At 51.3% G+C, this 25,337-nt stretch overlaps 5 protein-coding genes and 1 long non-coding RNA gene across 8 annotated transcripts in view; 2 read left to right on the forward strand and 4 right to left on the reverse strand.

The window, feature by feature from the left end:
* The window catches only part of LOC112831654 (uncharacterized), a 30,807-nt gene extending 19,220 nt beyond the window's left edge, over positions 1-11,587 (reverse strand). Inside the window, exons 1-2 of the mRNA XM_073882690.1 lie at positions 10,687-11,587; positions 5,303-5,388 (exon numbers count right to left, since the gene is read on the reverse strand). The gene's annotated coding sequence lies outside the window, so the exon portion shown is untranslated. The remainder of the gene's footprint in view (positions 1-5,302; positions 5,389-10,686) is intronic.
* Positions 2-982, reverse strand: LOC112831319 (septin-9; the record flags this gene model as incomplete). Its single annotated transcript, XM_025881549.2, has 1 exon — positions 2-982. A coding segment is annotated over exon 1 (915 nt), but the record flags the coding sequence as incomplete, so codon positions are not given.
* Positions 5,771-13,184, forward strand: NDUFA6 (NADH:ubiquinone oxidoreductase subunit A6). The gene is made up of 3 exons (XM_025882013.2): positions 5,771-6,032; positions 11,940-12,055; positions 12,979-13,184. Exons 1-3 carry the CDS (start codon positions 5,837-5,839, stop codon positions 13,108-13,110), a joined length of 444 nt encoding a protein of 147 aa, XP_025737798.1. The 5' UTR covers positions 5,771-5,836; the 3' UTR covers positions 13,111-13,184.
* Positions 6,350-8,919, forward strand: LOC112831343 (uncharacterized). Its single transcript, XR_003210127.2, has 2 exons — positions 6,350-6,600; positions 8,468-8,919. It is a non-coding gene; the product is annotated as an uncharacterized lncRNA (long non-coding RNA).
* A 1,257-nt stretch (positions 13,185-14,441) lies between the features above and the next one.
* SMDT1 (single-pass membrane protein with aspartate rich tail 1) lies at positions 14,442-17,899 on the reverse strand. The gene is made up of 3 exons (XM_025882014.2): positions 17,624-17,899; positions 16,131-16,271; positions 14,442-14,675 (listed from the first exon to the last, which is right to left on the reverse strand). Exons 1-2 carry the CDS (start codon positions 17,807-17,809, stop codon positions 16,134-16,136), a joined length of 324 nt encoding a protein of 107 aa, XP_025737799.1. The 5' UTR covers positions 17,810-17,899; the 3' UTR covers positions 14,442-14,675; positions 16,131-16,133.
* Positions 17,900-18,115: 216 nt separating this feature from the next.
* On the reverse strand, positions 18,116-23,455 carry PHETA2 (PH domain containing endocytic trafficking adaptor 2). Of its 3 annotated transcripts, none has more exons than XM_025882190.2 (3): positions 23,398-23,455; positions 21,538-21,619; positions 18,116-20,713 (listed from the first exon to the last, which is right to left on the reverse strand). In XM_025882190.2, exon 3 carries the CDS (start codon positions 20,706-20,708, stop codon positions 19,926-19,928), a length of 783 nt encoding a protein of 260 aa, XP_025737975.1. In that variant the 5' UTR covers positions 20,709-20,713; positions 21,538-21,619; positions 23,398-23,455; the 3' UTR covers positions 18,116-19,925. The 3 variants fall into 3 exon arrangements, with proteins under 3 accessions (XP_025737975.1, XP_025737974.1, XP_073738790.1); XM_025882189.2 differs by lacking the exon at positions 23,398-23,455 and adding an exon at positions 23,012-23,172; XM_073882689.1 differs by lacking the exon at positions 23,398-23,455 and adding an exon at positions 22,816-22,938.
* Between the last annotated feature and the right edge of the window lie 1,882 nt (positions 23,456-25,337).

Raw genomic sequence — 25,337 nt, forward strand, 5'->3', positions numbered from 1 at the left:
AGTGGATGCTGCTGGTGATGTCCTTGATGTTCTGCATGTGCGTCCTGATAAGGAGGTCCCGAAGGTAGGCAAACTCACAGTGGGTGGTGTTCTCAACTTCGATGGTGCCCCATTTGGTTTTCCGTCCAAGGATCCTCTTCCCGTTCACTTGGTACTCGTGGTCACTGCCCACCACGGCGAACGGGATCATCTCTCGGAACTTCTCATTCACCAGCCGGTCCTCCGAGTCCTCGTCAAACTCCTTCTGGGGGTACACGTCGATGCCGTTGGACAGCAGGTCCGCGGTGATCCGCTGTTTGAAGTAGACCCTCTCCTCCAGGGTCAGCGTGTCGGCCTTGGCGATGACAGGAACAATGTTCACTACTTTGCTGAGGCGCTTCATAAACTCGATGTCCAGGGGCCTGAGGGAGTGGCCGGTGGCAGGGATAAAGTACAGGCAGCAGTGGACGCGCGTGTCCGGGATGCGCTTCTTCCGGTTGATGTTGACCTCCTCCTGCAGGTATTTCTCATACTGGTCGTTGATGAACTTCATGATCGGCTGCCAGCAGTTCTCATTGTTGATGTGGTCCCCGAACCCTGGTGTGTCAATGACCGTCAGCTTCATGCGGACGCCCTTCTCTTCAATATCATGCGTGATGGACTTGATCTCAATGGTCTTGGGGATGCGTTCCTCCGAGGTGGGCTGCACTGACTTCCGGCTAATTTTGGACTTGAAGAGGGTATTGATCAAGGTGGACTTCCCCAAGCCACTCTGCCCGACCACCATGATGTTGAACTCGAAGCCCTGCTTCATGGCCTTCCTGCGCATCTGCTCCAGGATGGAGTCAATTCCCACATAGCCGAAGTCCGCGGGGGCCTTCTCGTTCCGGGGCGTGGGCGCCTGCTTCAGCCCAGCGTCTCTGCGGGTGTCGGCCATGTCGCCAATGCAGCCAAGAGCTGCCTCAGGGGCCCAGCAGCTGAGTCGGGCTGCGCCGGCCGCCGGCAGAGAACATTCTTTTTTTTTTTAAGATTTATTTATTTGAGAGAGCGAGAATGAGAGAGAGAGAGCACATGAGAGGGGAGAGGGTCAGAGGGAGAAGCAGGATCCTCACCGAGCAGGGAGCCCGATGCGGGACTCGATCCCGGGACTCCAGGATCATGACCTGAGCCGAAGGCAGTCGCTTAACCAACTGAGCCACCCAGGCGCCCAAAAGTATAACATTCTTGAAATGACAAAATGGAGTCCCTTTATCAGGGACTAAGAAGGGGTTGGGGGAAGGGAAACACGAGGGATCCTTGTAATGGGAATGTTCTGTATCTCGATTGTATCAATGTCAATATTCTGGTGGTTCTATTGTTACTATCATTTTACAGTATGCTACCATTGGGAAAAACTGAGTAAAGGGCACACCTGACCTTTCTGTTTTATTTCTTATACATATGAATCTACAATTTACTTTAAAATGTGTGGTATAACACAGGGAAAATGATAAAAGCCGCTTTCCCTTCCCCATAGGGACCAGAAAGAAAAGGCCGAGCCGGAGGCACTGCATGGCTGTGTTTCTGGACCCTGATGAATCAGTTCCTGGTTTTGCCTCCATCTGGGGACTCCAACTGGGGTGAGAGAGGGAGGGAGTGGACGAAAAACACTGAATAAGAAATTTGGGGAGCTAGTTCTCACTCCACTATCAACTGAACAAGTCTCATAAATGTCGACGGCTTCAATTTGACTCAATGTAACATTCACTGGGTACCAAGGACACTGGCAAGAGGGGCTGGGGGTAGTGGTTAGCCTTTAACCCACATCTATATCAACACCCTCCCCCCAATAGAGTAACATTCTTTGTTACAGAATATTGACATTTTCTTAATTTGGGGCATAATGTACAATGTAAGTAAAAAAATAGGGTCTTAGATGCAAACATAGGATCAAGAAAATACCCTGGATAAACTCCACCCCCTCTCCCACAAGACTGCCACCCTTCACTGGCTCTTGATCACTAGGATCTACTCTGTGTAACATGTTATACGGATTGAGGCTAAAGAAAGTTAACAGGATTCTCATAATCTGTTTAGTAGACACTTAACAAACATCTGTGTGCACCAAACATCTTCTAGGCACTTCACATTACATACATTACCTCATTTAATCCTCACAACCCCTGTGTGGTAGCCACTATTATCCCCATTTTACAGATGTGGAAACCAAAGTTCATGGGGGAAAGGTAACTTGACATACAGCTTGTAACTGGTATCAGGAACTGACAAAATCTTTTCACTATATACTACTTTGCTTCTAATTCTATAGAGCATATTTATCTTCTGTACTGTGCTAATCTTTCCCAATTTTCTAAAATCATTGTTTTTAACAGAGACAAATAGGGTTTTTTTTTCTTTCTTTAAGGCAGAGAGAGCAAGAAGGCATTATTAAAATACACTGGACTTCACACATTTGAAAAATCATCCGAGGCCATTTTTCCCAATAGCTTGATTGAGATATAATTTACATAACATAAAATTTATCCTTCACTCATTTTAAGTGTACAATTCAATGGACTTTAGTCCATTTGCAAAGTTGTACGCTATACCACAAACTAATTTCAGAGCATCTCCCTCCGCCTAAACAGAAATGCAAATGATAAATTACTGAACACTACATCTGAGACTAATGATGTACTATATGTTGGCTTATTGAATTTAAATAAATAAAAAAACCCAGAAACCTCATGCTATATGCACTCTGCATTCCCACTTAACCCACTCATCTGTGTAGATTTGCCTTTTCTGAACCCTTCATATAAATGAAATCATACAATATGTTTTTTGCATCTAGCTTTTTTCATTTAGCATAATGTTTTCGAGGTTCATCATAGCTGAAGAGCATTCCATTGTATGGATATATCCCACACTTTTAACCACTTTTTTTTTTTAATCCATCAGTTGCTGGACTTTTGGGTTGTTTCTACTTTTTGGTTGCTGTGAACAATGCTGCTATGAACATTTGCATATGGACAAATGTTTTCATTTCTTCTGGGTAGATACTTAGGACTGGAGTTTTTAAGAAACTGCCAGGCTGTTTTCCGAAGAGGCTGCATCATTTTGCGTTCCCACCAGCCGTGTATGAGAGTTCCAATTTCTCCACATCCTCACCAACACTGACTATTGTCTTTTTATTCCAGGATTCCAGTGGGCGAGAAATGGTATCTTGTTATGGTTTTGATTTGCATTTACCTAATGACTAACCATGTTGAGTGTCTTTTCATGTATTTATTGGTCACTGTATATCTTCTTTGGAGAAAAAGCTATTCAAATCCTTTGCCCATTAAAAAAATAGACTTTATTTTTTAGAACAGTTTTAGGTTCACAGCATAATTGAGTGGAATGTACAGAGATTTCCTATATACCCTTACCCCCCAACCCCAGACTCCCCTGTTATCAATATCCCCCTCCACCAGTGGTGCATTTGTTACAAGTGATGAACCCCCATTGACACACCACTGTCATCCAAAGCCCATAGTTTACAACAGGGTTCACTCTATGGGTTTGGACAAACGTATAATAACAGGTATCAACCACTATAGTATCACACAGTCTATTCATTCCTTGCTCCCTCCCCCCAGCCCCTAGCAATCAATGATCTTTTTATTGTCTCCACAGTTTTGTCTTTTTCTGTTATGCCATAGAACTAGAATTATACTGCATACAGCCTTTTCACATCGGCTTTTTTCACTTAGTAATATCCATTTAACTTTCCTCCATGTCTTTTTTTTTAAAGATTTTTTGATTGATTTTAGTGGGGGAGGGGGAGAGAGAGGGAGAGTCTTAAACAGACTCCACACTGAGCATGGAGCCCAACTTGGGGCTCCATCCCAGCACCCTGAGATCAAGACTGGAGCCGAAACCAAGAGTGGGCTGCTCAGCCCACGCGCCATCCAGGCGCCCCCCCCCCCACGTCTTTTCATGGCTTGATAGCTCATATCTTTTTTTTTTTTTTTTAAGATTTTATTTATTTATTCATGAGAGGCAGAGAGGGAGAGGCAGAAGCAGGCTCCCAAGGAGCAGGGAGCCCGATGCGGGACTCGATCCCAGGACCCTGGGATCATGACCTGAGCCGAAGGCAGACGCTTAACGACTGAGCCACCCAGGCGCCCAGCTCATATCTTTCTAATGCTAAAGAATATTCCATTGTGTGGATATACAAAAGTTTATTTATCCATTCACCTCCTGAAGGACATCTTGGTTGTTTCCAAGTTTTGGCAACTATGAATAAAACTGCTATAAATATCTGTGTGCAGGTTTTTGGGTGAATAAAAGTCTTCAACTCATTTGGGTGAAGACTAAGGAAAGTGATTGCTGGATCATATGGGAAGAGCATGTTTAGTTCTGTTAAGAAATTGCCAAACTGACTTCCAAAGTGGCTGATTCTTCATTCTCACCAGCAGTGACAGAGTTCCTGCCATTGGGTTTGTCACCTTTGCTTTTTTTTTTTTTAAACTAGGCTCCACGCCCAACACGGGACTTGGACTCGTGGCCCTGAGATCAGGAGTCAGATGTTCTACCGACTGAGCCAGCCAGGTGCCCGCCCCATCTTTGCTTGTTTTTAAATTGGGCTATTTGTCTTTTTATTACTGAGTTGTAAGAGTCTTTGATATATTCTAAATACAAATACTTTATGGAATATATGATTTGCAAATATTTTCTCCCAGTTTGTGAGTTGTTTTGGAGGCCATTTTCTTTTCAATGAAAAGGAATGTTAAACACTAAATTCATGATAGTGGTTACTCCTGGAGGAGGCAGGAGCGTGTAGGGGGTTAGAATTAGATGTGATGATGTAGGCGCTGTGAGAGGTGGAGTACAGACTCCAGGGCCAGCTACCTGAGTCTCAAGCCAACCCTGTCAAGTAACTTTGTCTCTCTGTGTCTGTTTTCTCATCTGTAAAATGTGTCTAACGGTGCTTATCCCACAGGTGTGTTGTGATGCATGTGTTCATGTGCCTGGACCCTACACCGCCTGTCTCCTGGGGGGCTAACAGAACCTCTCTGATCCATGAGATTAAAGACCAGGTAAAATGGTCTAGCGAGCCTAGTGCGCGGCCTGCCCTGCGTTAGCGGTTATTTCTCCCTTAGCAGCCCATGGTCAGAGGCAACCTCAGCAGAAAATGCCAGCAAAATGCCTCAGCAGAAAAATGCCAGCAACGGAGGGGGTACCCGGGACGGTCGATGCAAGGCTCCTTCCAGCTCCACATTTCTGGGCTGCTTTTCAGAGAGCCACAGGTTAGGATGCACACGTTCTTGTCTAAAACGGGGCTGATGATAGAACCTACCTCCCCGGGATGTGGAGAAGCGCCAGGAAGCCAACAGCCAGGAAAGCGCTTTGGCAGCTACACAGCGCTCCCGAAGAGTTGGTTTACTGGGGAAATAAAGAAAAAAACGTGGCAGCAGAAAAATCACACAAGGGGCCAGGCCAGCGCCAAGGAAGCCCAGGCGCCAAGAGGGGCTTCCGCCGCTCCTGGGGACCCGCGGCCCCCGCCCGGCGAAAACGAGCCGCGAAGCTCTGCGAGGCCCGCGCGCCCAGGGGCGCAACCAAAGGAGCGCGGCGAGCAGGTGGCCGGCGGGACGCTGGGGGACGCCAGGCAGCTGCTCCGCGGCCAGTCTGGCGCTCGAGCGTCCCCTGGCGGCACGGTTGGGGCACGGTTAGGCCCGCCAACGGCTGAGCAGGGGTTTCCGCACCTGGGCATGCGCAGCCCCCAGCGGCCGTTCCCACCCAGAGACGGAGGCCTCCAAGCCATTCAGAGAGCCCCACAGCTATCCTCCCGCCTACCCGTGGCGCCAAGGGGCGTGGCTTTCGGTTTTAGCCAATGACAAAAGGCTTTCGCCCTTCAGCCGCCCTAGCGGAAGGTGGTTTCTTTAGCAAGATGGCGGCGAGCGGCCTCCGGCGGGCCGCTGCTGCGGCTCCCACGTCAGTGAAGCCCATTTTTAGTCGGGACATGAACGAAGCCAAGCGGAGGGTGCGCGAGTTGTACCGCGCCTGGTATCGCGAGGTGCCGAACACCGGTGAGAGGCCGCGGCGCACGCGGGGCTCCGGACGCAGCCGCCCAGGGTCGCAGCCGTCCTGGCCTCCCATTTCTCCCGGGACGAGCTGAGGTCACCGCCTTGGGCACAGGCGACTCCGGGTGCCTCAGGGGAGGAGGGCCAGCCGAGCATTGGTGGACCCGACCCGGCGGCGGCGCCAGCCTCGAGCCGTGCCCTGCCCCCGAACCAAGCTTCTGGGAGCCCTGGGCGCGTTGGCCCTTCTGTCCCCCGCAGTTCTTAACGAACCCGTGGGAGGGAGAGCAGGGACTGTGGGTGACGTGCTCATTTTATAGGTGAGGCCTGTGAGGCACCTAGAGGCGAGGTGATGCCCCCGAGGCCCAGAGCCCGCCCTGGATGGATCCGGAACCCAAAGTCAGCCGTAGAGTTCCTGAATGTATTTACAGGTGCCCATTAGGTTGTGTAAACGAAGTGGCGGCAGGACTTGAGCGATCATCTGTTTCCCACATCTCCCACAAACAGACCGCCAGAGAAGGGAAGTGACTTTCCCAAGGTCCTCCAGTTAAGTCCGTGGGGCCTTTTTCCAGTCCAGGTGAGATGGCCTCCTCCCAGGTCCGGTTTCCCAAGCTTGCTCCCTAGCTCTACCTGTCTCTCCTGTTTCTTAGGAACTCATCCCCTCCCCCCTAATGGCCTGCCCGCTACTGTCTCCCTGTCCCCTGCCTTCACTTAGATGTCCAGGAACGAATCTGTCCACTGGAAGGACTGAAATACAAGGTCCCTGGATGCGGAGATTCTGTTTTCTTATATTGGCATTCCCCGCCAGCACTGCCCAATGGCTCTGACGAGAGGAAGATTGGAGGGAAATCCCACCTAAACTGTCAAGGACCCTACAAATGTCAGGGGCTGTTGATATTTTGTTGTTTTGTTGATTGTGTTTGAACGTGGACTGTCAGTGCGCGTCTCAGAGGGAAGGTGTTTTTAAAGTGAGCTAGAGCACCATAGCTCCCCTCGGGGCTGTCACTTCCCTGCCTGCGTGTGAGAAGCAATAGAATGTGGTAGTTACAGAGGCTTGCCTCCAGACCTTGCCCCCTTACTAGCTGTGTGACCTTGAGCAAATTATTTTATCTTGCTATGCCTCAGTTTCCTCATCTGTAAAATGAGCATCATGATAGTACCTTCTTCAGAGAGTAGCCCTTATTAAATCGGTAATATTTCTAAAGTGCTGAGGGTAAGCCCTGGCACTTCATTAGGTACTCACTGAATGTTGGCTGCTACTGTTGTTTTTATTATGATGATTATTATTAATTATTACTGTTACTTATAGCAGGAGCATCCATGCAGAATCCAGTTTTTTTGATGTATGAGAACTGTCTGCTCCACAGTGCCCCTATCCTGAACCTGACTTGCTGAGAGGTTGCTCATGACCAGAGCTTAGACCCCGGGATACAAGGGAGGGAGAAACTTAAGTGAACTGCTGGTTCAGGGACTGCAAACTTAAATGCCTTCAGGGGACAGGTGGATAATAGGTATAGGGAAGTGACAGTAGCAAGTGTCTGCCGTTTGTGTGTTTGGGGCAGGGGAGGGGGGTGTATTCAATTGGGGATGTTTTAAAAAGAGAATGCTTGCCTAGCAGACTACTGCTATGAGTGCCCAGAACGCTTTCTTGTTGCAGAGAGGAGTAGGAGGTAGGGAACAAGACCCAGATGCAGGAAGAATGGTTTGCAAAGGGTTAAAAAAAAAAATCAGTGGCTGAGTTGAGGATAGACCGAGTTATCCACAGTCAGGACCCAGAAGTTTTTAAACTATCCCCTCTCAGGAATTCCCCTCAAATACTGTTTGAGAAGATCATTCCAGAGACAGAAGGGTCCTGAAAGGAATCTCGGGGTTGTGGGATCAAGGGGTGGGGGCGGGGAGGGTCAGAGGGGTGGTACCTCCCTGGTATAAATTAATTCCAACTGCTTTTTCTCAACTCTGCATTGTAGGATGTTTAACAACATCCCTGGGGAGGATTGGTGGTCTGTAGCTGGTCGTCTGTAGGTGGTCAGTTGCTCAGGCCTGTGTCTATGCTGGTGTCATGCTATCTATCGTTGGGACTCCAGCTGAGGAACCAAACCAAGAATTGGGAATAGTAATAGTATTTTTAATAACTAACATTTATTATTTTTTTTTAAGATTTTATTTATTTACTTATTTGACAGAGAGACAGCGAGAGAGGAAACACAAGCAGGGGGAGTGGGAGAGGGGGAAGCAGGCCTCCGAGCAGGGAGCCCGACACGGGGCTCGATCCCAGGACCCTGGGATCCTGACCTGCACTGAAGGCAGATGCCCAACGACTGAGCCACCCAGGCGCCCCTAATAACTGACATTTTTTGAATTGCATACATATGGCCCAGCACTATGCTAAATGCTTTACACTGCCTTATTTGAGGGTGGGTTCTAATTGTGTCCTTGTCTTACAGATAAGAAAACTGAGGCATGTAAATGTGTCTCATCACACCGTTAGTAAGGAGAGGAGCCACCCTTCAGACCCTGACTATCCAGCTGTTACACCTGGCTCTTGGCTCCTGCTCGAGTTTTCCCCCGAATCTCATGGGACCCAGTGACCCTGCACGTGTATAGCAGCCATTTGCCTGGGTGGTGGCTGCCTTGCACAGGAGCACAGAGACAGAACTGCCTTCCTTCGACTCCCTCCACTGAAAAAATATTACATGAGGCTTGCTGGTTACAAAACAGGAGATTTTCTGTTGAAACTATTCATTTAATTTCCATTTCACTGGCTATCTCTTGTACAACAGGGCTGGTACGAGATGCCCAGAGATACAAAAGTGAATAAAACAACCCTGCCCTCAGGGGCCTTATGGTTTAGTCAGGAAGATAGGCATATATCCAGACCATTAAAACTTAAAATCGATGTATGGGGAGTAAGTGTTGAGATGTTCAACGTTTATAGTCGCCTTACTGTTTACAAGATGTTGTCACTCGATTTTTGCCATGTTCCTATAAAGGAATTAGGTCTGAGGTTCTTTTCTTTCCTATTTTTTAGCTGAGGAGGCTGTACCCTAGTCAAGGTCATAGTTCATAATGGTGAGGGGACCTTACCCAGCTGCTTTGACCTCTGACCCCATGCTCTTCTCCAGTACACCATGCCGCTTTCCCATCTCAGGATCTCCCAGTGCCTGGTATGAATGCTCCCAAAGTGAATGGGAGCAAACAGCTGAGGATATCAGTGGCATCCCTCTTAATGTGTCAGAGCCTTTCTGACTCAGGAAAACTTTGACAGTAATTTTGGAAAAACACGCAGAGCCTGTGGGAAAGGCACCTTCATCCAAGAGGGGCACTTTGATACCTTCCTTTTGAGCCTCTTAGATTTTTTCAAAATTGCAATTTAAATATTCAGAATTCAAAGAATAAGCCAAGAAACTGAGTTGAGAAAAAGCAGTTGGAATTAATTTATACCAGGGTTTCTCAACACATCTGTGCTGGATAATTGTGGGGGCGGTCCTGTGCATCGTAGGATGTTTAACAACATCCCTGGCCCCTGCCCACTAGATGCCAGTAGCACTCTCCCCTAGTTGTGACAACCCAGAATGCCTCCACACATTGCCAGATATTCTGGTGGCACAATCAGTGCTGGTTTAAGAACCACCGAGTTAAAGCAAAGCAGGTGATAGCTTAGGCTGTTCCTGTTTGCCTTCCCACAGCCTTTCTCACTGGAGGAGGGGCATGTTCCGAGGGTTGGGGTGGGAGGAGGGAGACTAAGACAAAGCTATGGAATTTGTCTCTCTAGAGACAAGGGCTCTTAACCGGGAGGATGGGCATTCAGGAATCTGTGAACTGACACTGTAAGCAAAACTTTGCATATGTGCCTGCAAACATTTTCCTGAGGAGAAGACTTGTACACCCAGCGCCCTGGTGTGTAGTTCTGGAAATCATGAGGAATGGGAGCAAATGGGCACCAGCTCCCCTAGTATAGAGGGACCTTGTTTTTTTTAAACTCCCAAGGTTGGGCAGGGATCTAATATAAAAATGCAGGAAAGGTAAGCACTGATAGCAGGAGAAGAGTCCTTATAGTCATTTCCTTCAAAAAGCATCAGATTGGAAATTAAAAATAAACAACCTGAATTCCAGGCCCACACTTCCCAGGGAGCAATAGTATGACCTCAGGCAAGTACCCACAGTGCGGGAGGCCTCACTCCCCCCAAATGGGAGGGTTCTAAATTCCAGGATCCTTGTTAGTTTGCACTTGTTTTTGTGTCTCTTTGTCTTATTGTCCCTTTGTTTGCTCTTTTCTAAAATTCCTACAATGAGGGACACCTGGCGTCTGACTCTTGGTTTCATCAAGATCTCGGGGTTGTGGGATCAAGCCCTCGTATAAGGCTTCCCGCTCAGTGGGGGGTCTGCTTCCCCTCTCCCTCTGCGCCTCCCCCTGCTCTCTCTCTTTCTAAAATAAAAAATAAAATCCCTATTATGACACGGACTGTGGTGGGAACCCAGATTTACAGCTTTGACCAATCTTCCGGGGGCTGGTACTCCCACCATGGTTGATTTTAAGCTACCAAAGTGAAGTCAGTGAAGGCAGATTTGGGAAGAGAGGCTCCATGAGAGTCTGCTCCAGCATTCCACTGGATCCTGAGTTCTTTCCAGTGTGAGTGATTTTCTGGCCCCTGTTAACACTTACCTGTAAAGCTGGGCTGCGGTTTCTCCTGTTAGATTTCTGCTGTTGCTTATTCCCTGCTGGGATCAGCACGGCATGGTATTTTCCTCAGCAGAGGCTTTATTTTTCTATTGGTCACTAAATCGAGTATAGATTCGAACTTTATTGTCGATTCATTCAGTCACTCCATAGCTCTCGTGGTGTTCAGACGTTCTGATAATTCTGTAGACGAGAGTGGACATGTCACAAGAATGGCCAAAACACAGGGCGTCCTCACCAAATGAGCACACAGGTCTCCCCAGCCACATGCTCATTCTAGCCTGTGAGCCTTGTTTATGCTGTCCCCTCAGCCTAATGTACCCCGTCTTCCTAATCCCGCCTACCACACAAGGCCCTGTTCGTGCCCTCGTTGTCATCAGCGAATCCACTGAAGGCTGACTACCAGAGGATGGGAATACAAATGACTAAAACCTAATTTGCAAAGGACATGTGCCTCATATGAAGTGCTGGGTCCCTAAGGCTGTGCCACTCTTTTAGGCATCTGCTTAGCCAGGGATTGCTGAATATTGTGATTTTATGTTTGCATTTGTGGATGGTTGCCCCTCAGAACAGAATTTGAGAGAATAGAGGAGTTACATTGTAGACTGCTCCCTCCTTCCCCCGAGTAACCTGACGTGGCCGTAATCGCTGGCTGGACTGAAACCTTCCTTCCCTGCACACTCAGCAGTCTCCCTCAACCCTAAGTTTGTGTGCCGCACACACCTACACCACATCGTTGCTTGTTAATTTCAACCCTGTCATCTTTTGCCAGTTCTATATGATGATAATGCTCACATTTTTGAGAGCTTATTCCATGCTGGCACTGTTCTAAGCATCTTGTCTCATGGAATCCTCCCAACAGCTCTGGAGTTATGTGCTGTTATCATCCTCCTTTCCCTCAGAAACGAATACACTCCGGCACAGAGAAGTCCGCAGGATCACATGGGTGATGTGACAGCTGGGATTTGAAGCCAGGTTGTTCATACCCTTGAACTGTGCTATACTCCTCTTCAGATACGACGGTCTTGTCTCTTCAAACAAACTATAAGCTCCTTGAGAGCAGGCGCCACGTCTCCCTCTACAGCCGTAAGCACCTAGCTTAGGGTCAGGCTAGTAATATTTGCTGAATGAAATGAATGGGCAACCTGTTATGTGTTCAATGACTATCAATTGACTCAATTTTTGTAAAACAGGTTTTAACCATGTAATTTCTACCCTGAATCATGTTTTCTCTTTAGTGAACTTGTTCCAGCTAGACATCACCGTGAAGCAAGGACGGGATAAAGTCCGAGAAATGTTTATGAAGAATGCCCACGTCACAGACCCCAGGGTGGTGGATCTTTTGGTTATTAAGGTAATTGACCCCCCCTGACTGACTTAAGAGCAGCCAACTTGTCCAGAGCTTCTCAATTTTGTCTCCCAAGTTTAAAAAGCAACTACTAGGTCAGTAACTTCTGCTTAGTGTTTCAAAGAAACAGATGAACTTAGAGGTTATCACCTGATTAAATATAAGATTGTTTAAAAAAAAAAAACCAAACCCATTGGGGCTTGCATTTTTATTTTTTTTTTTAAAGATTTTATTATTTGAGAGACAGTGCGCGCACATGAGCAGGGAGAGGGGCCGAGGGAGAGGGAGAAGCAGACTCCCTGTGAGCACAGAGCCCAACACGGGGTTCGATCCCAGGATCCTGAGATCACGACCTGAGCCGAAGGCAGACACTTAACCAGCTGAGCCATACAGGCGCCCCAGGACTTGTATTTTGAAAAAAGACATGAGGAAGTTTTGAAATTCTTGAACCTCATTCCTAGAAGTTACTGCTTTACCAGGTTGCAGCTGGAAGAGGCAGGCTGGTTAGCCGAGTCCTGTGTAAATGGGATCAAATCCCAGGCCTGATTGTGTTATCTCTGGTCAGTCACATTAGCATCAGTGCGAACTTTAGCGTGGACCAGTACGTACCACGGGAGGAATGTTTAGCAGAAACCAAGTTAAGCCAGTTAGGTTAGGCAGTCATGGGGCAGGGGCCTATTGACCTGGAAGTCTCTCCTCTTGGGATCAGTTAGCTACAGAGTTAAAAAGTATTTGAAAGGCCGCAGAGATCAGTTAGCCCAACCACTTCATTTTCCAGATGCAGAAACTGTGGTCCTGACAGAGGATGTTACCTGCCTCAGGTGACTCAATAAGTTGGTGCCAGAGCAGAGACCAGAATCCGGGCCTTCAGTGTCGTGTTCCTTCCCCTTGGCCACTCTGACTGAACACCTCTCCCCTCACTTGTGCAGGGAAAGATGGAACTGGAGGAAACGATTAACGTATGGAAGCAGCGGACACACATCATGCGGTTCTTCCATGAAACAGAAGCGCCGAGGCCAAAGGATTTCCTTTCCAAGTTCTATGTTGGCCATGACCCGTGAAGTCACTCAGGGAAAAGGTGCATGTTGATATTTAAATATTTTAGAGCACAAATAAACTCAGTACGTGATGGTCACTTCCTAATAGAATTCCATTGGTGAGCCAGTGGGAAGTTCCTCTTCTGCAGTCTGTCTCACTTTTTGCCTGAACAAGTGGGGTCTTAGTATACACACCACCTGTTCTTTCCCTTTCCTGAAGTGTGGTGTTTCCTGTAAATTAGATTCTCTTTTCTCAGAGCTTTGCATGTCAGTAAACAGGAAGGAGGAGGCCATCTGCTCAGAAAGTATCATTGTGGCTATCAGGCTGGATGACTTTGTTGAGGGAGAGAGAGAGAGAGGGTGGGGAGAGGGTCGGAGGGAGAGAGAGAATCTTAAGCAGGCTGCACGCCCAGCGCAGGGCCCCACTCGGGGCTCGATCTCCCGACTCTGAGATCACAACCTGAGCTGAAGTCAGGAGTTGGATGCTTCACCCACTGAGCCACCCAGGCTCCCCAATTTAGCCGTGTTTCTACAGCCTCCAGGATTTGCTTGGTGTCACAGCACAGATTATCCAGAATTAGCCAGTGCTTACTGTCAGAGATGAGAGCAACACTAGGAGGCACAGAAGTACAGCTGCCAAGCTGGGCCGTTCCTCCCTGGGTTCTGAAGAGGCCTAGCCTATCTACCTGCAACAAGCATGTCCTGAATGAAATTAACTTCCTACCCAGTTAGGTACTCTGCTAGGAACACTGTTGTTTAGTGCACACAGAACAGAAATATCTCTGTTTGTGCAAACCGGGCTATAGCTCCAGTGACAGGGGAATAAATGTCGACACAGGTTAAAGAACTCATCTCTGCTCTCGATGGTTCTCTCCCCAGGCAGTCTAAATGCTGGAGAGAGGGGTTCGGGATCTGTAGGTAGTCACCCTGAGCATTCCCATATTTTTCTGCACCACCAACCCCTTTACTATCTTTTCCTCTAAGGAACCCAAGTGTTGACAGATTCATTCTAATAACAATGTTTCTCAAGGAGTTTTAAGCAGTCACAGCTTATGACTGGTAATATAATAACTCGCCAGTGTTCCTCAACACAAAAAAAGCTTGAGGCTTTAGTTATCCTGTGCATCTTTACTGAGGGGAAAGTTTCTGTTGGGCTTTTGTAAATAATAAAAATAAGTCCCAGGTGCCTGTAACTGCCTTTGTGCATCCGGGGCGGGGGGGCGGCCTGGAAATCTTGGGCTGTAAGTCAAAGGCCTGTTCCATTCAGCTGCTCGAGAAAGGACTACAGCGACAAGAAACTGCAGCTGGGGTCACTCCTATTGAGACACTTCAGCCACCACGCAGTCATACAGAGCTGATGTTTATCATGTTTATTCATAAGCTGATTGTGCTCAGTGGACGGCACATTTCTGGGAACCTCCCAGAGCCTGGGGATCTGGGCTATGGTCACAGATGGTGCAGGAGGCTTCACTGGTGTTGGGAGGCTGAGGGCTTTCCCTGGGCCCTTCTGATAGGGAAGCAGGAGAGGCTGTGAGCGTCACCATCGTAATTAAGTTAGGGCTGTCTCCTTTCTGTACCTCCTCCGTGTCCTGTAAGAAAGGAAAGCAGCAATGAACTGGGCTCAGAGCAGCCCTCTATCCACATACCAGAAAGAGCATTCCAGAGACGTTCTACCAAACAAGGCAGGAGCAAAGCAGTTTGTTTATTCATTCACACATTTAATGAACATTCATCGGAGACCAGGCACTGGGGGCCCAAAGGTATAAAAAACATGTTGCCGGGGGGCGCTTCACTGGCTCAGTTGGTGGAACATGCGACTCTTGGTCTTGGGATTGTGATTTCAAGCCCCACGTTGGGTGTAGAGCTTACTTAAAAACAAACAACCACGTTCCTTGCCAGCAAGAAACTCTTAGTAGAATTTGGGGGTGTGCCTGTGTGCTTAAGCATATAATACTGTCACAAGAGGTACTGGTCAGTCAGAGGGCACAGCAGTCACTTTCAAATGGAGAAATGAGGGAAGACTTCATCATAGTGGGAAACAGGGGCGCCTGGGTAGCTCAGATGGTTAAGCGCCTGCCTTCGGCTCAGGTCATGATCTCCAGGTCCTGGGATCAAGCCCCGCATAGGGCTCCCTGCTTGTGCTCTCAAATGAATTAAAAAAAAAAAAAAAAAAAAAAAGGAGTAGTGGGAAATAATAGCCTTCCAATTGGAAGGAAGAGCCACTGCTTGGGAGTGGGTAAGCATGAGGGTAATTCAAGAGATGGTGACTATTGGGGATAGGTGTGCTGTTGGGAATATGGAAGACGAGACTGGAATAACAGGTGTGGCCAGGTCATGGCAAGCTTGAATGTCAGACTCCGGAGCCGGAACTGTCCTTAACCACAATAGAAAGGCAGCCAAGCAGCACGTATTAGAGCACCAGAAGCCAACACCAGAAAGCTGAATGGAATAGGCACAGAGTTTGGTGACATTGCTGACCGTGGTGAAGACTTGCAGTTTCTAAATTTCAATGTGGAGAATGAAGCTGTTTGGGACGGGTGTGTAAGGCATTAAATTGTTAAGAAAACTTGTGGGTTGAGAGAACAAGGGTACATAAAAGACAAAAAGTCTGGTTAGGATCAACCCAGTTGGAAGAGATCCCATTGAATTTTTTTTTTTTTTTAAGATTTTACTTACTTATTTGAGAGAAAGAGAGAACAAGAGCAGGGGGGAAGGGGCAGAGGGCGAGGAAGAAGCAGACTCCCTCTTGAGCAGGGAGCCCGACATGGGGCTCTGGGGCTCCATCTCGACCCTGAGATCCTGACCTGAGCTGAAGGCAGAGCCACCCAGGCGCCCCATCCCAGTGAATTTTTAAGTCAGTAAGATAGTTTTTCTCATCAACATAGAGCAAAGGCAAAATAAAAACAGCCAAGTGAGCCCATTTATTAAAGGTCTGCCCTTCTGTTTCAAGTGACCAGAAACTGCTACCAGGGCAAACTGCATCAGAGTTTAGATGCCCCACCCCTTCCTGTTCCTGGTCCACGTAGGAGAAAAGGAAGTCTTACCTGTTAGTCATCGTCGTCATCATCCTCTGGAACAAAAATGTCGTGCTCCTCAAGTAGAGCGGCAAAGTTCTTGCTAATGAGCGTCCCGACATAGAGAAAGGGGATCACAATGGAGAACACACGGAGAAGGCCAAAGGACATCTGCAGAGGGTCAGAGCGGTGGCTGTGAGCTCCAGAGCCAACTCTGGACCACAGAAGGCTTGGCCCCTCAGGGGCACTCCTGTGGACCCCAGGCCCGTAATACGCAACTACTTGATTTTGGAAACATTGAGAGCAAGAAAGAAGAAGAAGAGAGAAGGTTATTTTATGGCGATCAATGTGGCTACCAGAAAGAAAAGTGTAATGCGTTCATTCTAGACATCTAAAAATTAGATGTGCAGCACGTACAGTGGAAGGATACTCCATACAGTTCTCCAACAGATTCCTCAGTGCCTGAGAAGTTTAATTTCACCACGTTAAATCTTAAAAACAACCATGTTTTGAAAAGCGAGCATGTCTTTATCATAAAAGACTAGCTGTGTAGAGGGACTGGGGGAGTTTCAGTAGAATTTCAACATATCCTCTCATATTTTCCTACGGAGTTTCAAAAATTTTTTTTTCCAGCTATGCCTTTTTATAAGGCAGCTCTTCCCCAATATGGACCCTGCTTCTTGCCACAAAACAGTCCTGAACTCACTCGTCTGTGCGAGCTAGCATTGATCACACTAGCTTTAAGAGAATTTGTTTTTGTTTTGTTAACTCCCACACGGCCCTGGAGTCAAAGAGCAAACCTGTTTGGTGTAAGGGGCTGTTTCCATTTTACTTAGAAAAACCCAAGGGTACTCAGGACATGTGATAGCATTCAGTGGTGGAAAAAAATAGGACCTGGTTGGGGGTGAGGGTGTACCAGCCAGAAACCTGGATTCCAGACCCTAAGTCGCCGCTAGCTTTGGAGCCTCACGGCTTCACTGCTTTGGCCCGACTTCATTTGTACAAACTGTGATCGTAATAATTCCCTGCCCACCTCTCAGGACTGCCAATAACGTGAATTAAGTACTAGGTCAAAACTCACAAAAATACAAGGTCTGTCCCACGTACCCTTTATTTACGAAGCCCCTTCACAACTCATCATTCCATCCCACCAACTGTGAGGTAGACAAGAACGGAGTGGTTACGGGATCTGTCTACACTGGACGCATAAAGCCGAGTCTTGTGGCCCCGAGAACTAGGGCACCACGCTCCCCACGAAGAACTAGTGCGAAGTGCAGTCTTTCTCAGCTCTCACCCCCCATCCTCTGTCTCCGGGCGCCCAACTCAATACCGGGATCCGACCCATTTCCTCCCACCTGTCAAAATAAGCAGCGCATCACTGCTTAACTTTGTCCTTGATCCGTCTTCCGGTCTAAGGCGGTTGTACGATTGGCCTTTGCTCCTATCAGTCAGCGTCGACCCGCGCACACTCCCCATAATGATTGGCCGCAGCCCCTTCGCCCCGCCTCCAGGCAGACACTCACTTTCACCGGTTTGGGCAAAATGGCGCCGCTGCGAGTAACGATGACTGACCTCGACGGTACCAGGCTCCGGCCTGAGCCACCCGCTCCGGCGGAGACATCGCCACCTTTCCTCAAGCTCGGTCCGTTCCGGAAAGCCCCGGATCGGACGGATGCCAAAGCCAGCCGGCGAGCCGCTCCGAACGCCATCTCCCAGCTCCGCCCCTAGGCCGGCACCCGGACCCCACCACCCGACCCCTGTGACGCCCTCCGGAAGCGCACCGCCCCAACCCTCGCGAGGCCCAGCCCGCACACTTGCGCAGTGCGCCTAGTTCCTGTGCGAAGGAGGCGTTTGTCACTTGCCCGACGTGCTGACGTCACGAGGAGGGGGACGACGCCCCAGTAGCCCCCTGGTTCTGGGCCTGGCGGGCGGGGTCGTCAGGCGGGCGGTCCCGGTGGAGCCTTCTTTCTTCCGCCATTGTTCCCTCACCGTGGAGCGCCCGGGCTGGGCAGAGCCGGTGATTGTTGAACAGAGAGGTCACTTTCATCGACCCTCAAACAGTTGTATTTTTCTTTTTTTATTTTCAAACCTATTAGTTGTACTACCTGGATGATTTTGTAATTTTTTTTTTCATTTATCTGACAGAGAGAGACACAGCAAGAGAGGGAACACAAGCAGGGGGAGTGGGGGTGGGGAGAGGCAGGCTTCCCGCCGACCTGAGCCGGAGGCAGACGCTTCACGACTCAGCCACCCAGGCGCCCCATGATTTTGTAATTTTATTTCTTGCCAAGTTATGCGTTATGTATAGGCAAATGAAGGGGGAAGGGGGGGCTTTCGCAAAAATTGGTCAAGTGATTGTTCAAATAAACGAGGAACCAAAGTGAGTAATAAAGACTTAGTGTTTTAATCGTATAAAAAAACACCATTGTAACCGTAAAAAAACGATAACAAGAGCCTGTAGCATCTGTGTATAAAACAAGGCGCAGTGGGCTGTGGGCTCCTGCATGGCGCTGGGAAACAAGCCCGCGGGAATGGGTTCCGGACCCTGGTGGCCTCTCGGCGTCCTGGACTCCGAGGCTGAGTCGAAGCTTCTTGACCTAGTGGGGCCCTGGGCAGGGTACCCAAGGTCCTAATGAGGGCTGGAGAGGCTAAGAAGGGGCAGACTGTGTGCGGGCAGAGGGGGGATGTCTGGACCAGGTTCTGCATCTTCCGTCCAGCCACTGTTGCCACACCCCCAGGGCTCAGGCTAGTCTGGCTGCTGGCTCTCTCCATCCAGCCACTTTGCCTCCCTAAACGATCAATAAAGAAAACACTTGGCACCACTGCTGCTGAGAGTGGCAATGAGAGGGTCTTGGCCGATAAGCACTGGCTGACGCGCAGGACGGTGAATGAGTTCCCAGGCCAGGGTCAGGATCAGGAACGGCTCGTTGGGAGTAGTACAGTTAGGAGAGAAGAGTTTATCACACGGTGCTGGGAATCCCGTGTCCAAGCTCCTAGAATGACCGGGACTGAGAACCAAAATAACGACCTGGCTTCCCCAAGGAGCCCCACTGCCTCCCCACTCCTTTAGCTTCCCAAGTGGCAGCTCCAGGAGCTAGCTTCTAAGGACAGAATACAGGAAGGATTTCTGCCACCAGCCCCTCCTGGGGCAATGACCAGCACCATCTATAGACAGGGCAGCGAGGGAGAGAAGCTGGAGGCCCCAACACTTTCTGAGCAGAATCAATCCCTCTTTGCTGGCTGAAGGACCTCTCCCTCCAAAGGGCCCCACCCAAACTGCGGAGTGGGGGTCCTATGCCCCACCACCCAGGAAGAGCTGGGCCCCAGAAACCCCCAGGACAAGAAATCTACTTTCTCTGACCATGTCAATCCCTCGAGCCAACACTTCAGCCAACTTCTGGTATTTAAGTGTACACAAGACTCCCAGTGTAGGAAGTTGTGGTTGTAGAGTCTGTGGTGTGTAGGTAAAAACGCACGGCAGTCTATGGCCACGTGATAGTCCCCACTTCCTGCCTCCCCTTCGTATTCCCTGAGAGAGGGGCAGTCCAGCACAGCGGCAGGAGACTTGGGTCTGGCTCTACCGCTGCTAAGCAAGCCCCCTCTCCTCTCTGGGCCTCAGGAAATAAATGGGCTGGAAGGAATGATTCCTCAGTCCCCTCCAGGTACGGGGATGGATCTGGAACCTGGGGAAGTTCTAAAGAGCAGGAAGGAAAGAATCCTCTCAGAAAAAGCAACTTTAAACCGAATAAACATTAAATTCCTGAAAAAGCACTGGCCCCGGAGTCCTGACCAGCAGGATAAGGGCGGAACCCGAAAGGCTGAGGCTCAGGGCCCGTCCTGTTTCTCACGTTCTGGCTGGCTCCCCCAGACCCTCTGCAGCCACCTTTGCCTCAGCTCCATGATCTCCTGGCCATACCAGTTGTGCAGGGTAGAGAAGTAGGAGGTCTCAGGGAACGAGGGGCTCTGCCTCCTGCCTAGGAAGTGGCTGGCAGGGCCCTGCCACTCGGCCAAGCCCTGCCCTGCTGGCCTGCTGCCCCTTTCTTCAACCAAGTCCATGGGGCTGCAATCCTTGGAGGGGGAGTGACCGTTTTCCAGGCCCAGAGACCGGTGGTCAGGAGCCTGGGGCTTACAGTGGCCGCCAGCGGCCTTCCAGGATGAGTGGCGATGCAAGGCCAGGCTGTGGCGGGCATCGCGCAGTTGGCTCTCCAACTCGCGCACCACCAGGCGCATGTAGCCAAAGCTCGCCCTGGACAGTGCCTTCACCCAGGCCTCCTGGGCCGCGGGCCCATCGGCCGCGAGCAGGTGTGGGCGCACACCAGGGGCGTCGAAGCGGATGGCGAAGGCGAACTCCTCAGACACGGGAGCCTCGGCCAGCTCCACTGTGCAGCCCTCCAGCACCACCAGGCTCAGCGGGGCCCGGCTCTCACGACTCTCAAAGGAGAAGAGCAGGTTGCCTTTGAGGACAAACCAGCACCTTCGGCCAGTGCCACTGGGGGTCGGTGGAGTCCCTGGCCCGCCCCAAGTGCGCAGAAAGCCCGTATGGTCGGCCGGGGAGTCGCTCAGTGCATAGTGGGCCACGCTCCTCTCGTTCAGCTTCATGGCTCCCATAAGAACTGTGAGGGGAGATGGGTGGGCCACAGGTCAGAGAGGAAAGCAGCCCCTCTGCCCCTGTCGGGAAAAGAACGCTGGCTCTGGAGGAGACCTGGGCCCCTTCCCTGAGGCCTCTACTCACTTGCTGTGTGCCCCGAGGCTCTCAGTGTCCTCATCTGTGAAATGGGCTGGTGTCCCTGCCTTTCCTCTCAAAGGGTGAGGGGCATGCAAAAAACTGGACGGCAGAGGACTCACAGAGAAGGACAATGCGACTGCCCCAGACCAGAAGGAATGGAGGGGTTTGATACAGCTTTTTAACATCCAAAGAAAAAAAGCATCAGCTGAGCCGAAATGGACCCCGAACCCATAGAAATCGTTGTGCTTAAACCATCCCTTAATCCAGGGGACCCTTGGCTCCAACCCTGAGGCCAAACCCCCAAGGTTTCTGTGACCCTCCTGGGCCCCTGCCCGCCTCTCTCTCCTTCCTTAACGGCACAGTTATCCTTTATAGTTAAGAATGTGTGGCCTCTGGGGCCAGATGAAAGCAGGCTGGGGCAGGCCGGCCCCATTCCTCCCCTGGGGGCGCTTAGACGGGGACCACTAAACAAACAAGAGTGTGGTACGAACACAGGGCACGGCTGCGTAGGACCAACCCCAACCACTGAATGTGGGTACCCCACGGATCATAAGTGGCACCTAATCCAACTGTCCTCCTGACTCGTGAAAAACGGAGGCCCAGAGCAGCGAGGATGAACTGCCCAAGACCGCATGACCAGTGAGAAGCAGAGCTTGGTTTCCTGATTCCCTCACACCTTCTGGGGGCGAGTCTCGGCAGGGACCCACTTACCAGCAGAGTTCACAGCAAGAGGGCGAGGGCCTCCTGTCCAGCCACCTGGCTTAGCCCTTTGACTTTGTGGTTCCTAGGGCGCCTGCAAAACAATTGTCAAACCCCATCACCGCATCTTAAAGGATGAGAACTCCCACTCAGTTTTAGAGGCCCCGTTCAACCACCGCCTCCGCCAGGAAGCCTCCCCTGACCCCCTGATACTCTCCCTCACCCCCCGCCCACCCAGACCAGGCACCTAAGAGCAATTGACAATCACTTTGCTGAGCTCAGTTCCCTATCCCCCAAAAGGCAAGGTCAGAGTTAAGTGCCCTCGGCTTCCTGCCTTTCCCTTTTAGCACATCCCACCGTTTATTTGTGGGCCCCTCATCTAATCTGCGAGGCCTGCCCTGATCGCTGGTGCTCCTGACCGCAAGCTGACCCAACCAGCAGCCCCTCACATCTGTTTTCCTTTCCTTCCCCCCCTCGCCCCACCGTGATGCCCTTTGTGTTTACAGCACTCTCCCCAGCCCCCCGAACGTCTAGGGCAGGACTCCTCTCGGGAGGGACTCAGCTTGGCTGCCGGTGTAACCTCCAATATCCAGCCCATCAGAAAGAGGACCTCAGAAAGTATTGAAATAACCAACAATACAACAATGGACAAAGCAATCCGTCCCTCGTGGAGCCTACATTCCAGCGGGGAGACACACTGTGAGCAGACAAAGATAAATAATAAATGAATGGGAAAATTAAGAAAGAAGTAACGTAAGGACCGGTCACGATAAAGCCTATGGAGAGAAACCCGCCGGGGCCCACGGGGGCGGGGCCATGCCAGCGGCCGGTCGCGGGAGGCGGGGGGGGGGCGGGGGGGGGCGGGGGGTGCTCACTGAGGTCCGCCCTGGCGTCGGCCTCACCCCTGTCTTCCCGGCACCCGCGCGCGGAGAGGGGCTCCGGGCCCGAAGGCGCAGTGCCCCCGCCAGGGTCGCGAGCCTGGGGGGGCAGCCGCGGCCCCCACCCTCCCAGGGGTGCGGGACCCGGACCGCTCAGCCCGCGGGGGGCCGGTACACCGCGTGTCTCCACATTCTTTTTGTTAGAGGAGCTGGGCGGGCCGGGACGTGGGCCCCTGACCCGCCACCGCCGGAAAACAGCGGTCGCCTCCCTGGGAGCCCCCGGGCGCGCGCCGCAGAACGGCGGCTGCCGCCTCAGTCTCCGGGTCCGCGCAGTGGGGCTGCCCCGCCACGTCTCCGCGGGCCACGCCTTCCCGGGGCCGCCTCCTCCAGAGCCCGCCGGGCCCGCGCTCACCTCCGCGCCGCCGGGCGCGCCGACGCCCAGGAGGGCGGCCCGCGGGGTGGGCTGAGCCCGCGGCTCGGGGCGATCCCGGCTCCGGACCCCGGGCCTCCGCCAGGGCCGGAACGTGGCCGCGGGCGCCGGGAGACCCCTTCCGGGCGCCTCGAGTTACCACCCCGCCCCGCCCCTCCTCTCCCCTCCCGCGGCTCACCGGGCGGTCCGCGAAGCCGCCCCTGGATCCACGCGGGAGGGAAACTGAGGCCCGGGAGGCCCGGACAGAGCTGGTCAGCGGCGGGCGACCTCGAACCCAGGGCCCCACCGCAGGCCGTCCGCGGGCCTCGGGCCCAGCCCACCGCCGGGAGAACACGGAGTCCTTCTCTCCCCCTCTCCAGCCCCCTCATCCCGCCCAGCCCACTTTTCCCACAGAGCCAAGCCTGGGACGGCTTCGGCCCGGCGCCTCCTCTGGGCGGGCTCCTCTCCAGCCCGCGAGGCCCGGCCGAGCTTCCTGGCGACTCCAGCCGGCCCCTGAGATTCTCGCCTCTCTTTCTGGGGGTTATCCATTTCTGCTTCCGCCACTCCCAGCGGCCTGCCACCCACCCGCGGCCCCCAGGCTGTGCCTGGAGTCGGTCTGTTTGGTAAGCTGTAAGTGAAGTTTGCAGGAGTGCTCAACCACACGCCGGAGGCTAGGGTTCCGACGGCCTCTGGAAGCGGTGAGGTCGGAATATCTGCCCACGAACTTGGCGGTTCCCAGCTCAGAGCTCTAGCCTTTTCAGTTTCCTGCGGCCTAGAGTGTTCTTCCTTCTTGCCCCAACCCCTCGGCTCCTTCACATCAACTAGGTCTCAGCTCAGACGTCCGGTCCCTGACCAGGCGAAGGAAAGTAGCCTACCTTCAAGTCTCTATCACGTCCCTGAGCCGTATCTTTCATTACAGCACTAGCCACTATAGACACTTCCCTATATTCATGCTTTTATTTCCTGTTATCCGTCTCTTCCACTAAATTTTATTCAGTTAATAATAGAAACCATAATCAATGTGTTAGAAGGGAATAAGTGGTATGGAAAATATAGGAGAGTCAGGGAGCTTGGGAACTGCTAGAGTAGGGAGGTTGCAATTTCAAACAGGGTGGTCAGGGTCGGCCTCACTGAGAAGGTGGCCTTTGAGAAATACTGGAAGGAAATAAGGGAGGCAGCCATGCCAGAATCTCTAGGAAGAGCATTCCAGGCAGAGGGAAGAGACCTGTTGTGTGTTTGAGGAACTGTAAGGAGGACTGTGTGGCAGGGAGGCAGGGAGGAGGGCTAGGGCAGTGGGAGATGGGGTCAGAATATGTGGGCGGGGCTTTGTAAATCTGTGAGTCTCTAGACTAGGATGAACAGCCATCACAGGGTCTGGAGTGAGGCGTGATCTGAGTTATGTTTTATTTTTTATTTATTTTTTTTATTTATTTTTTTTAGCGAGGGAGAGAGAAAGAGCCTTCCAGCAAGCAGGGGCGCGGTGGGGGGAGGGGGAGGCAGAGGGAGAAGGAGAGAGAGAATGTCAAGCAGGCTCCATGCTCAGCAGAAGCCCAACCCTGGGCTCTATCTCACGACCCTCTGAAATCAAGAATGGGAGGCTTAACCTGCTGAGCCACCCGGGTGCCCCAACCTGAGCTGTGTTTTAAAGGAGTATTCTGGCTGCTGTGGAGAGAACAAACGCAGGTGGAAGCCGATGGGTGACAAGGATGCTGCAACCAATAATCCAGGCAAGATGTGATGGTTGCTGGGAGCGTAACGAGAGGTGGGTTTTGAAGGTAGAGAGCAACAGGCTTTGCCAAAAGACTGGATGTGGGGAGTGAGGGAAACTGGTAGCAAAGAGGACTCCAAGGTTTTGGCTTGAGCACATGGAGAGTTGCCGTTACCTGAGAAATGGAAGGTCTTCGGTGTTCGGTTTGGGGCCAGTTATGTTTGAGATGCCCAGTGACCATCCAAGCGAAGGTGCCGAGAATAAAATGTTTGGCGCCTACCTAGTAGTTGCTCAGTAAATATTTGATGAATGAAAGAGAAGGAATATGCAGAGCGAGTGCTTGGGCCAGTACAACCGGTGGCTGGCCCAGAGTGTCAGGTAGGGGAGGAGAGTCTCCTGGCTTTGCAAAAACAGAGCCCTACACCTCGTTTGCTCTCCCCCACCCATCTTTGTCGTAATGCCTATTCATCCTCGACTACCGTTTTTGAGTGGCTTATTTTGGGTCGTGCTTCATGGCATTTCCTCACTTCCTTTTAATAAAGCAGATATTCACGCCATACTATTTATTAAGCGTCTACATTGTGCCGGGCACTATGCTTGCCTTCAGGGACCCCGCAGAAGTGAAAGGACTAGCCTCTGCGGGAGCCGTGGTACCCAGGTGGGCTCAGAGCCGGAGCTCGAAGGGGGCGAGGCTTTGGGAGGTTCGGGGGAGGGCTTCTTGAGCCCACAGGGGGCGGGACGCGACGTTGCTAGGGGGATTCTGATAGGTTCCGCCGGGGAAGGCGTGCCGCCGTCAGGCTCCGCCCCCTCTGGAAGG

This window comes from Callorhinus ursinus, unplaced genomic scaffold (assembly GCF_003265705.2).
Source record: "Callorhinus ursinus isolate GAN/ISIS: 27379988/994484 unplaced genomic scaffold, GSC_fseal_2.0 scaffold48, whole genome shotgun sequence".
Classification (NCBI taxonomy): domain Eukaryota; kingdom Metazoa; phylum Chordata; class Mammalia; order Carnivora; family Otariidae; genus Callorhinus; species Callorhinus ursinus.

Coding starts and splice junctions, on each gene's coding strand:
- PHETA2 (XM_025882190.2), bottom strand. CDS start 20,708: ATGGGAGCCATGAAGCTGAACGAGAGGAGCGTGGCCCACTATGCACTG.
- NDUFA6 (XM_025882013.2), top strand. CDS start 5,837: ATGACAAAAGGCTTTCGCCCTTCAGCCGCCCTAGCGGAAGGTGGTTTC. Junction 6,033..11,939: donor TCGCGAGGTGCCGAACACCG/GTGAGAGGCCGC, acceptor TTTTCTCTTTAG/TGAACTTGTTCCAGCTAGAC. Junction 12,056..12,978: donor TGGATCTTTTGGTTATTAAG/GTAATTGACCCC, acceptor TCACTTGTGCAG/GGAAAGATGGAACTGGAGGA.
- SMDT1 (XM_025882014.2), bottom strand. CDS start 17,809: ATGGCGTTCGGAGCGGCTCGCCGGCTGGCTTTGGCATCCGTCCGATCC. Junction 16,272..17,623: donor TTTTGCCCAAACCGGTGAAA/GTGAGTGTCTGC, acceptor GACCCTCTGCAG/ATGTCCTTTGGCCTTCTCCG.